Raw genomic sequence first — 17,420 nt, 5'->3', positions numbered from 1 at the left:
ATTTTGACATTTTTGCCTACTTTCTTTATTTTAAGTTTTCTGTTATAAGAGGATCCAGTAATAACCATAAAACCTTTAGAAAAACTTTCCTTGTTTTCTCTGAACCAACATATTAAGTCCTTCTCTTCTTTTTCGGTAGTAAACTAATCTTATTCTATTGCAGGCAGATTAGTATGTCCAAACCTCGTGAACTGTAACTGTATATTCGCATTTTTCACCTGCTAAATAATTTTCATACAGCAATATGCACGTAGTCTTATGCCGAGGAACATGTTTTGGCAGTAGGTGATGAACATCATGTTTTGTTGTTTCGATTAGTTTTCTATAACTTCTATAAGGTTTTGAGAATAAAATCATTTTGAAAAAAATTATATTAATCAATACTTTTTATTGCAGTCTGTACAGTGATGTACATCACTTAATCTATCAGTATCAGAAACCTTTTCTTTAAACTAATATTTAAATTTTAATTACATACAAATGTAAATATTTCACCATTTATTTTGTGTATGATCCCTGAATGTGATCTTGTACTTTTTAAATAGTATCTTGGTCAATTTTCTTTTGGTATCAGAGTCAAACTTTCTATGTTTTATTTTTAGAAAGATTTTTAAACTTTCATATAAAAATTAGATTTTTTAATATTTTACTTTTATCAAACTTTCACAGTACTTTTTTTTTTTTTTTTAATATTTTCTTAATTTTTTTACTTTAATATTTTTTTTTAAATTGCTAATTTTTTTAATTTAAAAGTACCGTAAGTTGTATAACTTCCTTATCTAATTTTTTTTTAATGATTGGAAGTGTATGTCTACAACCACCAGTTGCCAAAATAAAAAAACACATAAGGACTTTTATGGACACGGTTTTTGTTTGCTTTAGATACATATATATATATATATTAAACTTAGGAGATAATATAATCAATTAATCAATATTGTTTAGGAAATAAATTATATATATATATATAATGATTTTGAAGTTGATGGCAGGAAACACAATCGAGGCTAATTAAACAAATTTTATTTCTGAATAAATTAATTCTTCAGAAGCACATTCTTAATTTGAATTACACAAAGCAAAAGGTGCAATTTGTGTCTTCCATTCTTGATCACATTTGTTCCTTTTTATGAGGATAAAATTGATGAAAGAGAGGTAAGCGGCAACATATTTGCAGGAAAGCAAGCAAGAGCAGGAATACAGTGTTTCAAAGATAAGTCAGGTACAGAATGATTTAATTTTATTCTTACTACTTAGTATTAATTTCAGTGTTCAGATTTGAAATCATTATTGGCTGAAGCACCATTAAGCGTCTGCATCATTATTATTATGCAAGAATCATGTGAGGAACATTAATTTTAAAAAATGTGTTATAAGCATTGACTATTTTTAGGATAAAAAGAGAAAATGACCAAATTAAAATGGAAAGTTAAAGCAAATTAAAATTAATATTTTACCTCACCTATTTTTTTTTTTACCTTATGTATATGACATACATATATATAGCAAAATTATTCTTAATGAAATCAGAAGAGAAACACACATTTTAGTTAAGAAACAATCTTGTATTTGGTATAGATTTAGACAATTAATCTTACTTCTAAAATGACTCTAAAATGGCCATAAAACATTTGCAAATTCTGCATTTATGATAAATAATGATGTTTCATGATTTATGAGATTTCTGATTTCAAAATCAAGGCTATTTAAAGTGAAATTCTCACCAGCCCATCAAGTTATGTAATAATTACTACGGCTAGTTTCCATCCATTTCAGAGCACAGAATATTTCAGTTTCCTACTTAATCCAACTTAAGTAAAACCTAGGTTCACTAGGAATGGAAATTGGTGAATTTTTAAATAGCCATAGTGGCAGAGTTTATTATTTATAGATTTACTGTCCTTGAAATATTTTAGTAAACTGTGCACAAAATAAGCAAAATCTTTTTACTGGCAGCTATTTTTTAAGAGTCATCTTTGATCTAGAATAGTGGTTCTCATAGTATAGATCGTGACCCAGCTGTTAATCAGGGGACAATTTTTGGATGGGTTGCAAAAGGCCTGATTTGCTTTGTTCTGCTGTTATCTATATTCACAATCAATTGTAGTTATTAATAAGTGATATTGCAAAAGTTTCATAAATACTGATCTGTGAATTCAGAAATGTCATTTATGGGCTGCTGTGGGAGGAGAGAAGAAATTCACTACAGTTTAATATTGTTATTAATTTTTAAGGATACTATACACCAGCAGTATCCTTAATCATATTACTTGCAAAGAGAATCATGTTTATGCAGAATTAGTGATGGATAGAAAAAACATTTCTGAAATTTATCAATAAACTTTCAGTGGGAATGTGCATGTGCATAAGTATATGCAGAAAGTATAAAAGTAAGGGTTCATCTGTGTGATGTTAGTACTAATTATACATGCTTTTAGATAATTGAAGGGGAAAAAGGTATATTTTAATAAACCACATGAAAAATTATATGAAAATTCAACTGCTAAAATATATAGTTTAAAGCAAAAGGAAGCATTTTTTAAATTTCGTAAAATTTCTAAGCAGAATTTCTATTTCGTAAAAAGCAGAATGTGCAACATGTACTGTATTTACTTGCATATTCTCCGACTTTTTTACTAATTTTATCATACAAAAATCGAAAAAGGAAAATTATGTGAAAAATTTAATTTACAAAGGACGTGGTGATTACGGTAAACAAATAGCAAATGAAAAGTATTTATCAATCTATTGGCAAGTACCACAATATTATTTGTTTTGTAGGGTTCTTAACTCCTTTTGTCTAAGATGAACACCGAAGAACCCTGTGAGCTATGTAGCGACTTATCACTGAGTTCAAACAACTAAGACATAGACTTGAGAAGGGTTAAAATACCCTTTTATTCACTCAAATAAGAACACTTGGCCCCTTCTTGGGCTTTAACACAGAATAAGAAACTAAACTATAATTAACTAAACGAGACTTAGCCAAAGCTAGACACAAGTATCTAACGTAGTTGGCTCTAAACTAAACTAACTGGCGAATATCAGTAGCCACATAAAATACAGCCAAGCGGTAACAACTTCAAGAGTGACTTAGCCAGAAGGCAAACACACGCTACTAAGGACTCTTAGCACTCTCTTTTAAAGTTAGTTGAACCTTCTTTAAATACTTCTTCTAACTCATTTGCATTTAACATGATTCTAAAACCTCATTCTGGTAGGGAACTGAGTGGAAACAAGAATTGATAGGAAAAGGTTTTGAAATTAAAATATACCTTACAGTTTAAAAGGAACATTCCAGTAAGATTATATACTAATATTACAGTATATGTAAAAAGACATACTCATTTTTACTTCCCTGTGTATTGAGTCTCATCCATTCTTATTGTTGTTCCACTGCTAATCTCTAGACAGTCAAATCATTCAGGGCTGTTGGAACTGCTGTTATGTCAACTTTTATTCTTATATCCAGTAAAAGTTTATTTTCAATTTAAAAAAAAAAAAAAACAGAAAGTAACTTCTGTATGATAAAAATTGATCAAGATATTAAATTTTAAAATTTGGGATTTTGATCACTATCTTCAGCTTGTTTTAAGGGGTCATTTCAGTAATAAATCAGAATAAATCTGAGGTTTATTTATTTTTTCTTTTAATATCATATAGTGATATTTTTATGATTTACTATTATGTAGCTTTCTTTAGTTTATAATTTTATTATATACCATAAATTGAAAGAATTCTCATACAAGTAATTTAAAATTTTCAAATTTTAATGTTTTTATATAGATTGCTATAGAATCATAATCTAATTAGCCATACAGTAGAATCATAATCTAATAGCCATACAGTTATCATCATTGTCACTGTTCAGTCTCTCTTCCCTTATGCAATTATCTTCAGAATCATCAACAATAACAGCATTAGATCCCCATTTTCTTGATATATATGTTTCATCAATCAAAGCCCATACACCCAAAACCCATGAGCAAATCAGTTAGTAAAATGAAAACAATTATTACGCAGAAGAAACCATTGTAGGGTAACTTGCTTTCTGAACATCCTGAGAAAGGGGAAAATCACATGTATGGAGCATTCTGCTGAAACGCTAAGGGAGAAATTATGCGAGTAAATACAGTATTGTAGAATAAATAGCTTCATTGTAGAACAATTAACAGAACAATAAAGCAACCTGTAAAAAATGCAAATGATTATTTTGTAATGAAACTCGACAAACTCATATGTGTCACAAAACTGCTTAAAGTTGCTTCCCTATCAGTATTTAGACAAAATTTTGAAGCATACTTCTACCAATAAATAGCTGAAAGAATTATAGCTTGTTTGCCAATATCTTGGTTTTAGTAACCTTTCTCCCAAACGTTTTTTTGGAGGAGGGGAGTTTGTCATGTTATTTCTTTTTAAACTTTTTTTTTACTAAAAATATCATATTTATAGAATTAAAAAGCATATAATGCTCTCTCTCCAACTTGTAATAAATAAACTTGCGATAACATTTTGGCAAAACATTTTTGATAAGTTGAATACTTGTAGTGAAAACTTTCAAAACATTCTACGTTCATATTGTAATCTAATTAATATTATGAAGTTTTAGCTTTATTTATAAATAAATTTTATTTATTTTTGTTTAACAAACTAATTAATCTGAATGTTCTTTTTTCTTAGCTCTAAAAATGAAGAAGTTATAGGACCATGTGGTGCATGTCGACAGTTTATAGTCGAAGTAAGTTTTTACATATTGTTAATACTTTATTAAATATAATATTCCTTATACTTCAGAATATTTTATAAACTGCTGCCTTCAGACAAAGCAATCAAAATACTGTCTTTTCTATATGAGTAGATAAAAGTAAGAACTGCAAAAAATTTGATGATTTTTATTTAGACAGTTCTAGTATTTTTGCTTAGATATCTTCCAAATTATAATTAGTGTTTTATTAAATAACAGAAAATCTCAAAATGCTAGAGATTTTATTATATATGTCACTCAAATTTTGCACTCCAAAATAAATGCCGTAAGGAACTGGATCTAATTTTTTCATTGAAATTTGTAGATAGATCAATTGTTGTAAAAACGTAGATAGTCTCCATACAAGACTTTTACTGTGTCCAATGTGACTGCCATTATATATTGAATAATTTTATCGCAAATACAATAAAATAACTACATTACATTGATAAAAATTAAACTTCAGAAATTAAAGGCATTTGAGTATTATTTCCTGATCAATCTACACCCTCATAAAAAGTCATCAATTAATTGCAGATTAATAAATTGCTGAAAATTTTGGTTTTCTTAAATGGCTCATAGAGCCTATTCAACTCATATATAATAACAAAAAGAAGCATTTAATAAATTTCACATGCTCATTATGATTTGTTTTGACTAAAAAAATGCACTTTTGGGATATATATAGATCAATAAAAAGGCAATTAAATGTAAAGCATGTAAATCCATGCATACTTAAACACATGTTTGAGTTACTCAAAAACATGCTAAAAGTATGATTCTATTTTTTATTGAAATTTCAAGTGCAGATAATCGGAAAGTAATGGCATTTGCATTATGAATGCAGCAAAAAGATATCATATGCATTATCCCTCATCATTTTTTTTTGTTTCCGCTTTTCACAAAGATTCCGTACAGCTAAACATATGACTAAAATATTTTTGTCTTAGAATACAATTATGTAATTAAACATTAGTTGATTTAGTTGTGAATTTAAATAATTATGGCTATCTTGTGGTGATCTTTACATATTATTGAATCTTGTTAAAAAAATTAATTCCAAAATAAATGCCTAATCTGCAAATATCTGATTTTTCAGTGGGTTTACTTAATCATAAAGTAGCATTTTTTTAATAACTCTAAAGTTTCAATTCTAGCACTGATAATTTCTAATAGTAGAAATTATTAATAATAAATGCCAAACATAATGGCAGAAATAGTGTAGAGATTCGTTTTAGAAAATATCTAACTGAAAGGACATTTGAAAATAATGTAATTTATTTATTTTTACTTTAACTTAAGAGTATGAAATTTTTATTAATGAATATACAGTTTTATTTATCTGAAATGCTATGATGTATTTTCATAAAAGAATTCTTTCTTTCTTCAAAAAATTACCTTAACATTCATCCTTTTTTCTCTACCATGTTTTACTCTTGTACTTTGTTTTGAATTTGAATCATATTGCAGCTCCGCATATTATTGAAGTGAATGTAAATACATAATTTTCTTTATTTTTCACTTTATGTTTCATGCTTGAAATATTTTATTCCTGAATTTTTTGAAAAAGTGGCTTATAAATTACCACTAATTTTGTGGCAGTAGGCACTGAAAATTTTTATCTCATGCAAAAGAAGCAGAAATGTTTTTGCTTTGCCAAAATTCAAAGTTCACATATGCCTGAACATCTAAGAGAAGAAAATATTTTAGACTGAGTGACTTTTGAACATGAGATTCCTGTTCAACTGAATGATCAAAATGTACCTTAGTACCTTCTGTTTCAAAAAGAAATACAATATTATAAAAGTCTTCAGATATTTTGAATTATCTGTGGGTCTGTGAAGAAAATCACTGGCAATAAATATGCGTATGTTTTATCACATTACTTTTGGATTCAAGTGAAGATTTATCTAAAAATCATCTCCTTGAATTCTCCAATAAAAGATTTTACTATTAGTATTACTTCAACATTTTCTGTTAGATGTAGCTCAAGTGAATGTCTTTTTTTTTTTTTTTTTTTTTTTCCCCTGGGAAACTATATTGCAGCTTGTAGTAGATTTAAACACAGTAGTTTGAATTAGCTGTTTAATTAAATTTGAAGAACATAAACATCTTTCCCTTTTTTTCTAACATTTGTAATTCTTTCTAAATCAGAAAATTAAGGTAAGATGTGTAGGATCATGGGCTTTCTTATTTGCATCTAAAAGAAAAGCACTGCACCTATATTGCAAGCATTTGAATTAATGTTTGATTGCAGATTTTAATTTATAGAGCATCAATCACTGGTTGAGTAGATTTTATCTCTGAATACTAGTAATTTATCCCAAGTCTTGTTTTGTGATGGAGAAGGTTAGTTGTATGAGGATTTCCATATGTAGCAAATACAGGCTAGTTTCCCTTATAGAGTATTCTATAAAAGCACCTCATCTAAAGTAAATAAGCTCTTGAGCTATTTGAAATATTACATAACCAAACGTAATCTCTAAAACTAGATTATATTGAGGTTTTATTATTTCTGCAAATGAGTACATGGCTGGTAATGCAAATACAGTATATATATATATATAACTATCACAAACATAGCTTCAAACAAATAAGCAATATAAACATATATAAAGTTAGTGCAACCCACTGTATTTCATTAATGAAACGGTACTTCATTAATTATATATGTGTTACAGAAAAGGGTCATTACTGAATGATCCAAAAAAGTTAATTCTTCAGTCACTGCTATCTTGTAGACATCCCCCCATTTGGTTAAAGTATTGCAGAAATAATCATGGTGAATGAAGGATTAATAGCAAATTTTTAACAAGAAGACTTCATGTAACAAACTAAAATATGCATTTATACTGAAGTAGAATTTTCTGTTCTCTCAAAAGAAGAATGTGTTATTTGTTGAGTATGGCTTCTGAATTGAAATCATAATTAAGCTTTTTACAGTCAAAAGTCTTTAATCCAGACTCGTCGGGACTTCAGCGATTCTGAATTATTGATCATCTGTTTAAATCTGGTAAGATGGCGTGCAGAAATAATAAAATTAAAAATATGAAACCATAATTTATGAAATAAAGAACAATTATGATCCAAAGGGTATCAAAATTTACAAAAAAAAAAAAAAAAAAAAAAAAAAAAGCTTAATATTTATTTGTTTACTTTATTAAACATTTCACAGGGTTCATATGGTCCTTAAATTTTTTTAAATCGATTTTTGGTCCTTAATTTTGGCCAAAATCAGTAGAAGGTCCTTAATTTTAATCATCTTAATTTTCTCTCTGTTTTTACGACTGCCATTTTGAGTGTGAATTAGCATTTTGGAGGAATATTTTTGGCAATTCACTTACGTATATGGTTATCTTTTGAATGGGTTCATGCATTATAATTTCTTTCTATTTCTAATATAAATGATGGGATGGGATACTTGAGTTTCTAAGTAAAAAGTGAAACATATGCATTTTGAAATTCATTTTTTCTAATAAAGAGCTCTTAAACAACTTTTCACTTTTGGGGTTGTAAATTCTTTTATTAAATGGTTCTAAATTTGACAACTTGTCAACATTTTGGCGATTTTAAGATCAGTTTCTGTAGAAAATTTTTAATTCCAAGATCTGAGAATTTTTGGCAATTTTTATAAAACATCATAATATTGATAAATTTCATTAAAATAATGGTAATATATTAGAATTATATTTTAAAAATAACATTGAAATAAAACATTTTTATTTTTCGCTGTCATATCATAAAGTTTCATTTTGGCACTTATTATACAATATTTTAAATCTGAAAAATAAACAAGGTATACAGCTATAAAGCATAATTTACGAAACAGCTCTTAGTAAAAGCAAAATTAGCTGTGTAATTAATTAAAAGGTCTTCTTTTCAATTTTTTCATAGTAAGCATTTTTCCCATGTAATTGTCTCAGATTATTCAAAATTCTCAGAATATGTATCAGTTTTCTCTATAAAATTAATTTTACACTTTTCTTCCCCCCTTTTTTTTTCAAAATATTTCTGGCTTTTTGCTGTTACAGAATTGGTTGGGATAATTTTTTTTTTAGTATTTTTGACATTGCAGTATGGAAAGTTTAGAAGGATTTGAAGGCAAGATTTATAGACCCACAATTCTAGAAGATTCAGGAAATATGTGACAAAATTAAAAATGTCTCCATGGTATCAACATATCAACACGTAATGGATGCATTTTACAGAAAGTTTGCGATGAATTTCTTACTTTTTGGAGAACGTCTGGAAAAACAATGGAAACGTAATATTTGAATGTTTTACTCCTCATACTAAAATCTTTTTTCTTAACATGTTTATCGTCCCTTTATTGACAAAGACCCTTTTCCCTAGACAAAAGCATGGAAAATCTCAAAAATGCTTCTAATCTTATCACTTGGGCAGGCATTATAGAAAGAGATTTTTTTATTAACCCCTTAAGGCACACATTAATTTTCGGTCAAAAAATCACCTATTTTTTTTCTTGCATAATCATATTCTCGAGTGCATTTTAAGAAACAACAGCCAGGGTTAGCTTCAAATCGAAATCTCGGTGGTGCAACGTTTGGTTGATTTATACTAATTTGATACCAATTCCTTGCTATATCCAAAATCTCGTTGTCATTATCTTCTGATTCACTTCCATCACCCAAGAAATCATCACTCTCATCGCTGAAACTGTCTGATAAATTGGCATATTCAAAATTGTCATCGTCAGAGTCGCTCATTATCAGATAACTTTTTTTAAATTACAAAAACACTTAGTAATATAATTTGCAGTTAACTGCTTACTTTTATTATATTTACGTAATAAAAATGGATATATTACCTTTTCCACACCAAACGACTACTTTATAGCAAAGAATTCCTAGCAAACTTATAGCTAATCATCAAAATGCGCCACGTGGTTTACACAAGAAAAATGCTGAATAGTGGTGCCATCTATGTCAAATAAGTTTAATTATAATCTAGCCTATTTATTTTTACTGGAACGGATCTCAGACAAGCATTAGAAATAAAATAACGCGAGATACAAGGGCGCCCGTGTGAGACACGGGCATGTGCAAATTTGCCGGAAACTTCGTTAAGGGGTTAATAAAGAAATTGAAAACTTACAATTTAAAAGATTCATACAATATGTCTAAATGCATCGTACACAGAGTTGGTGCTATGCATTTTCCCACCTGATGCAATCTCTGTGTATCCTAAATTCTGCTGCCTAGTTCCTATCTAAATTCTGCTTCCAATGCCTGCTCTAAATTCTAAACATTTTGCCATTTCTAGATTTTGTTGTTCTGTGTGTCACTAAATTCTAAAAATTCTGCCACACCTGCTCTGTAACTGCCCTTTACCATATATATTTCTTCTGAATGTTCATATTACTAAAGAAATAAAATTAGCCCCTTTTTCTCTACATTCTAAATGCATTTAGTATTTTTTAGAATAACAGAAATCCTTAATTAAATCCAAAAATTCTAAAATTAAAAGGAAACACATTGAAGAAAGAAACCGAATACATAAAGAAAATTATTCTTCAAAGATATGTGCGGTTATTATTATGTAAATTACCCAATTGTTTATCATTTCAGCCTTTACTATAACTTCCCATTTCTGTTTCCTCATATGATAGAGTTACTGAGCCAGATTAAATTTAAATTAAACTGTATTATGTTTGACCACGAGTCCACATTTTTGGTTTGAATTTGACTGTTCTTGTTTAATTATATCACCGCGAGCTGTAATTGATTTTGTTAGCATCAGAACATGCCTTTATGTTCTTTGTCTGATATTGTAGTTACTTTCAGATACAGTGATAATTTGCTTCACGTCTATCGGAGGGGGGGGGTATTTAACTTTTACCAGATCAAGTAAAATTGTGGAGAGGTTGACAAGTTAGGAGATAAAGCACACAGAAACTAGCGAGAACATTGGTTTGCATATTGAGACAAATTTCTAATTATTGTCAGAAAAGATCGATAATTAAATAGAAAGAAATTGATATAAACTAGCCAAAATGTTTGGGAAAGCTTGTAGAGACATTAGGTATTTTTGAAAGCAGAAAAGATAAAAAATTAACAATGAATCGAACTGCGGACCTCTGGAATATTGCTACTAGTGTGCAAACCACTACACCACGAAGGGTCACCAATATGGTGGGAGAAATACCTTAAATACTCCCCCTTTTAAAGGATGACTGGGGTTTTTAGGGAATCCAATTGCCAAATCTTTTGTGTAGAGAACCATCATACAATGCCCATCAAGTAATGATCAACACCATCAAGTAAAACTTATTCTTTGCATCTACTGAGACTTATATATAAAACAACTTATCACTTCTGGCACTTTAATGGCTTATTAGAACCTTAAAGTATATTAACTGGGTTACAACCCCTGGAACTTTAACACAAAGCTATGACATTAACTGCATTAAGCAGAGCTTGACTAACTTTCAACAATTGCGAACCGTGGCTATATCAGGCCTTTCAGGTTTGTTCCAATCAGCAGATCTCTCTATAGACAAGCAGCAGAGGGATAACATTCAGTCTTTTGTTATGAATCATGCTGATTATGATCTCATTTCTCATTTTAACGTATGCCGTTTGACATAAAATCTCCCTACTATTTGCTAAACCTCTAGGCTGGCCAAGTATGTGACAAAATGAGACATTAAAAAAATAAATAAATAAATAAATAAAAAAGCATAAAGCTAACTATTAGTAAAACGTAAATGTCACTTATCTTCTTTTAAATATGTCCAACTATTATAAATGTAAAATATTTAATGCTACTTGATAAACTACATGAAGTTTATTTTATTCTCAGACTTGTTAATAATAATGTTAGTTAATTCATGTTTAGTAATAATGCATACTACTTAGGGATCTATTTTATTTTTAGGATGGTATTACAAAAGTGAAATTCAGGCATAGAATAATATTTTTAATTGAATTTATTCAGTTACCATTAGCTCATTGGTCCTTAACCTTTTTCATTAATGGTCCTTAAAAGTCCTTAATTTCCGTGTGCAGAAATGTGTAGGAACCCTGCTTCTTTCAATGTAAGTTGTTTAAGTTGCTTCGTTTTATGTGCTAATACTTTCTCTTTAATTCTATAAACAGATATAATTTCTTGTTCAGTTACAAAGTTCCGCTGTTCAAGTCCTATAATTGCTGTGTTGAGAATACCAATTAATTTGTCAATCGAAATTTTTTCATTTTCAATAACCTCTCTGTCACTTTCTTCACTATCGGAAGCTGTACATTGAAACATGCTTTTGCTTTGTAGATGCTCTGGCAGCTCCAGAATTGGAAATTCTTTTTGACGTAATCGAAAGTTCAAGCTTACTTTTTATAAAATTGCTCTAAAGATTAAAGAAGATTAAGGAACAACGCAATCTGCAACATTAACTGAAATAGATAATTAGATAATTTAAGCCTAGCTATATATCATCCATTACACATTAAATGTACATGCATAAATGTATTATGCGCATGCATAAACGCATTATGCGTTTACACATGTGCGGGAAGTTTGTAGCTTTGAGGTCCGAATTATAGATCATTCTGGATTAAAGACTTTGGACCGTATAACATTACTTTTAAATAGCTAGTCAAATACCTTTAATTTAAGTAATAACTGCTTGCATTTTAAACAAAACATCAATTTGTTTATTTCTTGTAATTTCACAAATTTGTGAAGCATGTCGTCTTTCCCCCCCTTTCTATACTCATGTTGATTTTTAACAATACTTTACAAACATTTACTTTCCAAGTATAATTTTTACCTTAAGATATTCTAATAAAATTCTTCTGACAACTGTCAATAAAACAGCTTATCAGTTTGGAGGAGGGAAAAAAATTCAGAGATGAAAATGTAACATATCCTTCTTAAATGAAACGTTTCTGAACAAATGATAGCTTAAATGCTAAATGCATGGTTTCTTTTGTTATCAGTTCAAAAAATGGATATTATACAACAAGATGTATTTATAAACTAATGAATAACCTATCATTTAATGTTTGAAATTTTCTGATGTAAACTGACAAAGGTTTTTGTTATTAAGTACTTCAGCCATAGTTGAATATACAGCTGTGAAAGGTAAATGTTTCAGGATTTACTAGCATGTATAGTAAAATTACTTTAACCCTCTGTCATGAAATCTGTAATTAAAAATTTCCTGATAAGTTTATTGGTATTTGTCATCCCAAAAGTAATTTTATGAATTCAGAAAAAATGATCATGTATAAGTTTAAATATCTGATAAAATAAATAAATTAAAAACAAAGACAATCTTCCTTGTCTACCACTAAAATTAATTTTTTTTATGAAAGAATGAACAGAATTTCATGATTATTATTTTTAAAGGAATTGTTTTACTTAATGTAATATTTTCAGCCAGATTTTTCCTCTGCATGTTTTGATAATATAGCAATACCTTGAATTGTTTATCAGATTTGTTGAGAAACTAAATATATACAGAAAGTAATAACTGTTTTTAAAAAAAATCCCCATTCCTCAATAAATAAAATGTGATCAATTGCTTTTATTTGAAATCATTTTTTTTAAATGCACAGTTTTAGCTTTCTTTTTTTATTTTCTAAAAACTATAACATTGCTGTCTACATATATTTCTTTGTTGAAATCAATGAATTGCATTATTTATCATTTTGTGAATTGTAAGTCTACATTTAATATTGGGATTATGCTATGCTCTGGTAAGGTTTCAGGCATTTCAATATATTTTAATAATTGTTTAGCTTTTGATTCTTATGGAAGCACTTTAACACAGTCATCATTATGTAAGTTGTCTTCCTGTTTTTCATAAACTTATTATTAATCTATATTAAAAATTGTTTCATCATCTAATTCATTTTATACATTCAATTGCATTGATGGAAACCAACTTGTTATTCAATTTCCACTGTATTATTAGCAACTTCAGCAAAATTAGTTTCAAATTGTTTTGAAATCATTTGCACAATGAGGTATGATATGTTTCCATACTTCTTATCACTAATTCATGCCTTTCAAAGTACTACATAATGTTTCTGATACAGGTTTTCCAAAATTCTATTAAAATAAGTTCATTTTCTTCACCCATAGTTCTTGTAGTTTTATGTCATTAATGACACTTTGATTCATTGGTTGGATTAATGTTATCGTTATTTATTTTTTTCCCAGATTGTGAAGTTACATTTTTGTAACAGAGTCGTTAATCTATACTAAGGCCAGATGTGGTGGTCTCTTTATTATGGGGGCACCCAATAAGTGGGCCACCTTTGCCTCCTGTTGAAAGGACAGACAATTACATCCATGCCTTCTCCGGGATTCAAACCCGGGCCTGTTGGTATGGGAATCAGGCTCTTCCCTAACCCCTAACCACTATACCGGTGAGCCATCCTGAACGGTATAGTGGTTAAAGGGCCCGGGTTCGAATCCCGGAGAAGACATGGTTGTAATTGTCTTAGGAATAGGAAGTGAATAGCTTCCATTCTAGTATCATTTCTCATTTTTGCAAAACAGAGAGCAGTAGATTTAGAGGTATGGCTTGGAGCCTTATCCTGATGGAACTTAACACAGTGAGGATTGTTTGGATAAAGAGATGGAATTTCTTCTTTAAAAATAGGTGTTAAAACACATTTCTGAGAGCAATCTGAATTAATTTTGACTGTTATAAGAGAATCCAGTAACAACAATAAAACCTTTAGAAAAACTTTCCTTGTTTTCTCTGAACCAACATATTAACCCTTTTTCAGTAGTAAATCGGTCTTTTTCTATCGCAATCAGATAAGATATCCAAGCCTCATCAATTGTAACTATGAGGGTTAGGGCAAAAGTCATGGCAACTATTTTTTTCTTGTAGATATGTGAACAGATCACAAAATGTATATGTTTCGTATGGAAGTTCTACAGGCATAGTGTGTATGCAGAACAACAGATGGCTCTGTGGTAGCGAGGGCTCTGAAATCAGTCCGTTGGTGAGTGCTGTGCGAGATGGAAGTAACCCGTGCTGAGCAGAGCGCTTACATCAAAATAGCCGTTCTCCTAGGGAGAAATGTGATGGAATGCTACAGTGTTAGTAGAAGCCCTTGGGAATAATGCCTTACCATATCGTACAGTAGCACTGTGGGTAGGAACGTTTCAGCAAGGATGTGTGTCAACCAGTGATGAGCAACGTTCGGGACGACCGGTGAGTGTGCGGACTGGCTTGGCACATGCCGTCATCGAGGATCTCGTGGATGAAGACAGAAGATGGACGATACTGGAGTTAGAGAGGGCAAGTGGCATCGAGAAATGCACCATCCACAGGATATTGCCCAATGAGCTAGCATCAGAATCCTTCCCCAGTCAAATTGATGGTGATCGTCACATATGACGTCAGGGATGTGTCATTGCCACTTTGTTTCTCTTGGCAGAACAGTGACCGCACAGTACTACAGGGACTTCCTGGTGCGACAGGGCATTCGGGATAAATGTCCGGATCTTGTGGACAGTGCAATAATTCTACACAACAATGCAAGACCACATAAAGCAGAGTGTGTACGGCAGCTATTCCGACGTTGGGAGATGGGAAGAATTGGAGCACCCACTGTACTCTCCTGACCTTTCGCCCATTGAATTTGATCTCATTTCCAAGATTAAAGAACTAATACGTGATAGGTGGTTTGCAACACGAAAGGACGTTGCTAATGCTGTGCACCAACAGATGACCCGATTCGCACATGGTGCGGCAAATGCTAAGGCTGATGGTATTCAGCGCCTCCCACATTGTTGGCAGCGTGAGGTGACAGTAGCAGGGGACTACACTGAAGGTCTTTAGTGTAGGTTCTCAGGCCCAGGTTTGTCATGACAACTTTATGTGTATTGTGTTATCATTCTTTTGCACGGTGAAGGCTATATTGCCCTGTATACTACTGTAATAAATTCGTGTGTTACGATATTTCAGTGCTATTTATTGTCCACACATGTAGTTAATACCTTGTCCTTTCGTCTGTATATGTCACATTTTCCAACCGGACTGGTATCTTCAAGAAAAACAATAGTTGCCATGACTTTTGCCCCAACCTATGTATATGTTTCCATTTTTCACATGCTAAATAATTTTTATACAGCAATCTGCACACAGTCTTGTGGCGAGAAGCATGTTTCGGCGCTGGGCGATGAATATCATGGTTTTTGTTTTGATTAGTTTTAAATCAGTTTTTATAATTTTGTTCACATTTCTTACAGAGATATTTAAAATTTTTGCAATAGTTCTGTTGAGGGTTTAATTTTCTTTTCAGACATGAGGTGCAACTTTAGATTTAATAACCTTTGTTGGAACATTTTTTTTTTTTTTTTTTTTTTTCAACATACCTTTGTTGGATATGCATTTTTTGCCTTTTGCTCAGTCAGTTTCTTTCTTTTCATATTAATTTTCACTTATTATAGGTGTAGAACTATTAAACTTTTTGGAATAACTGAATAAGAATATTTCTCTTTGGACAGCACAAAAATATAGCCTTCGGTCCATTGTTTATTTTTAGTGACATTTTAAAGAAAATATTTTTAATGCTGTAGATAATCATTGAACCTTATTCCAATTTGATGCCAGTCAAGTTTGTATTTTAAAATTAATGCTTAAATTCATGGAGAAAATCAAAGTCATTTCAAAAATGTGTAAACATGCTCTGTATGGCAAAGCGTGCGAAATATATCTGCCTAAAGGGAGGGATGCCTTTGTGGAAGATTTTCTGAAGAAAACTGACTTATATTTACATCATGCATGTGGAAACCATGCACCTAGTTTTGGCTTTGGCTGCGATTGAACTTAGGTAGGGCTCCCAGCATTCGGCCAACTTGGCCATTGGTGGACATATATGCACTGTTACATGAAACATAACTTGCATTTTGAGTATGTATTAAAAATAATGCATGTAATTTTCATTCAGTTTATACATTTTCTCAGGTAAAAACTTTGATACATGCTAAAGTATTGTGTTGTTGTTGTGACTTTTCTCGCTTGTCTGACAGTAATATCAGAGCAAGCTCATGAAATTCATTGTCGCAAGAAATGCAAGATTGCTCCTGTTGTTGAGCATCATACAGGTGACAGTATGACTTCGCTGACCATTAGCATAATTAATAAAAGATTATTTCTAATTTCAAGACATTTCTGATTCATGTAATCTTACAGGATAATTATTTGCATGATTATTCTATAAAGTTAAAGTTTGTTACATTTTTAACTTCTATTTTTTCATAAACTCAAAAATTATGAAAACAGCTTTTTATAGCTTAATGCTTAAGAGTTGCATCGTAATTTTTCTATATTTATTTTTCCTGGTTTTGACAAAACTGGAGAGTATTATTATTTTCACTTGTATTTCTGTACATTGATTACTACCTTAGAAAATGTTTATTTCTAGAAATATTTTAATCACAGGTATTCAAAATATAGCATCTATATCATTTTTTAAATCTAAAATCGACACATTTTAGCAGTTGTGTTCTGCCCTTTCTTATTTTTTGAAAAACTGGTCACATAAAATTTTCTTAATCTTTTGAATCCCAGAAAAATTCACTGCATTCATTCAGCATTGTCATGAATATAGTATATTTGTGAGGAAGATATACTTAATGTTAGTCTTGATCCAAAAGTCTTTTCCAAGAATTTGATGGCAGAGAAAGAAAAATA

General features: G+C 30.4%; 1 protein-coding gene across 1 annotated transcript in view; it reads left to right on the top strand.

Annotated features, from left to right (window-relative positions):
* The window catches only part of LOC118200493 (cytidine deaminase-like), a 45,151-nt gene that overhangs the window by 24,267 nt on the left and 3,464 nt on the right, over positions 1-17,420 (top strand). Inside the window, exon 3 of the mRNA XM_035372451.2 lies at positions 4,681-4,738. Coding sequence (XP_035228342.1) covers positions 4,681-4,738 — 58 coding nt within the window. The remainder of the gene's footprint in view (positions 1-4,680; positions 4,739-17,420) is intronic.

The sequence above is a fragment of the Stegodyphus dumicola genome, chromosome 4, assembly GCF_044657685.1.
Source record: "Stegodyphus dumicola isolate Sdum_Otavi_A_Nest chromosome 4, ASM4465768v1".
In the NCBI taxonomy this organism is placed as follows: Eukaryota; Metazoa; Arthropoda; class Arachnida; order Araneae; family Eresidae; genus Stegodyphus; species Stegodyphus dumicola.
This window is presented reverse-complemented; position numbering and strand designations above follow the sequence as displayed.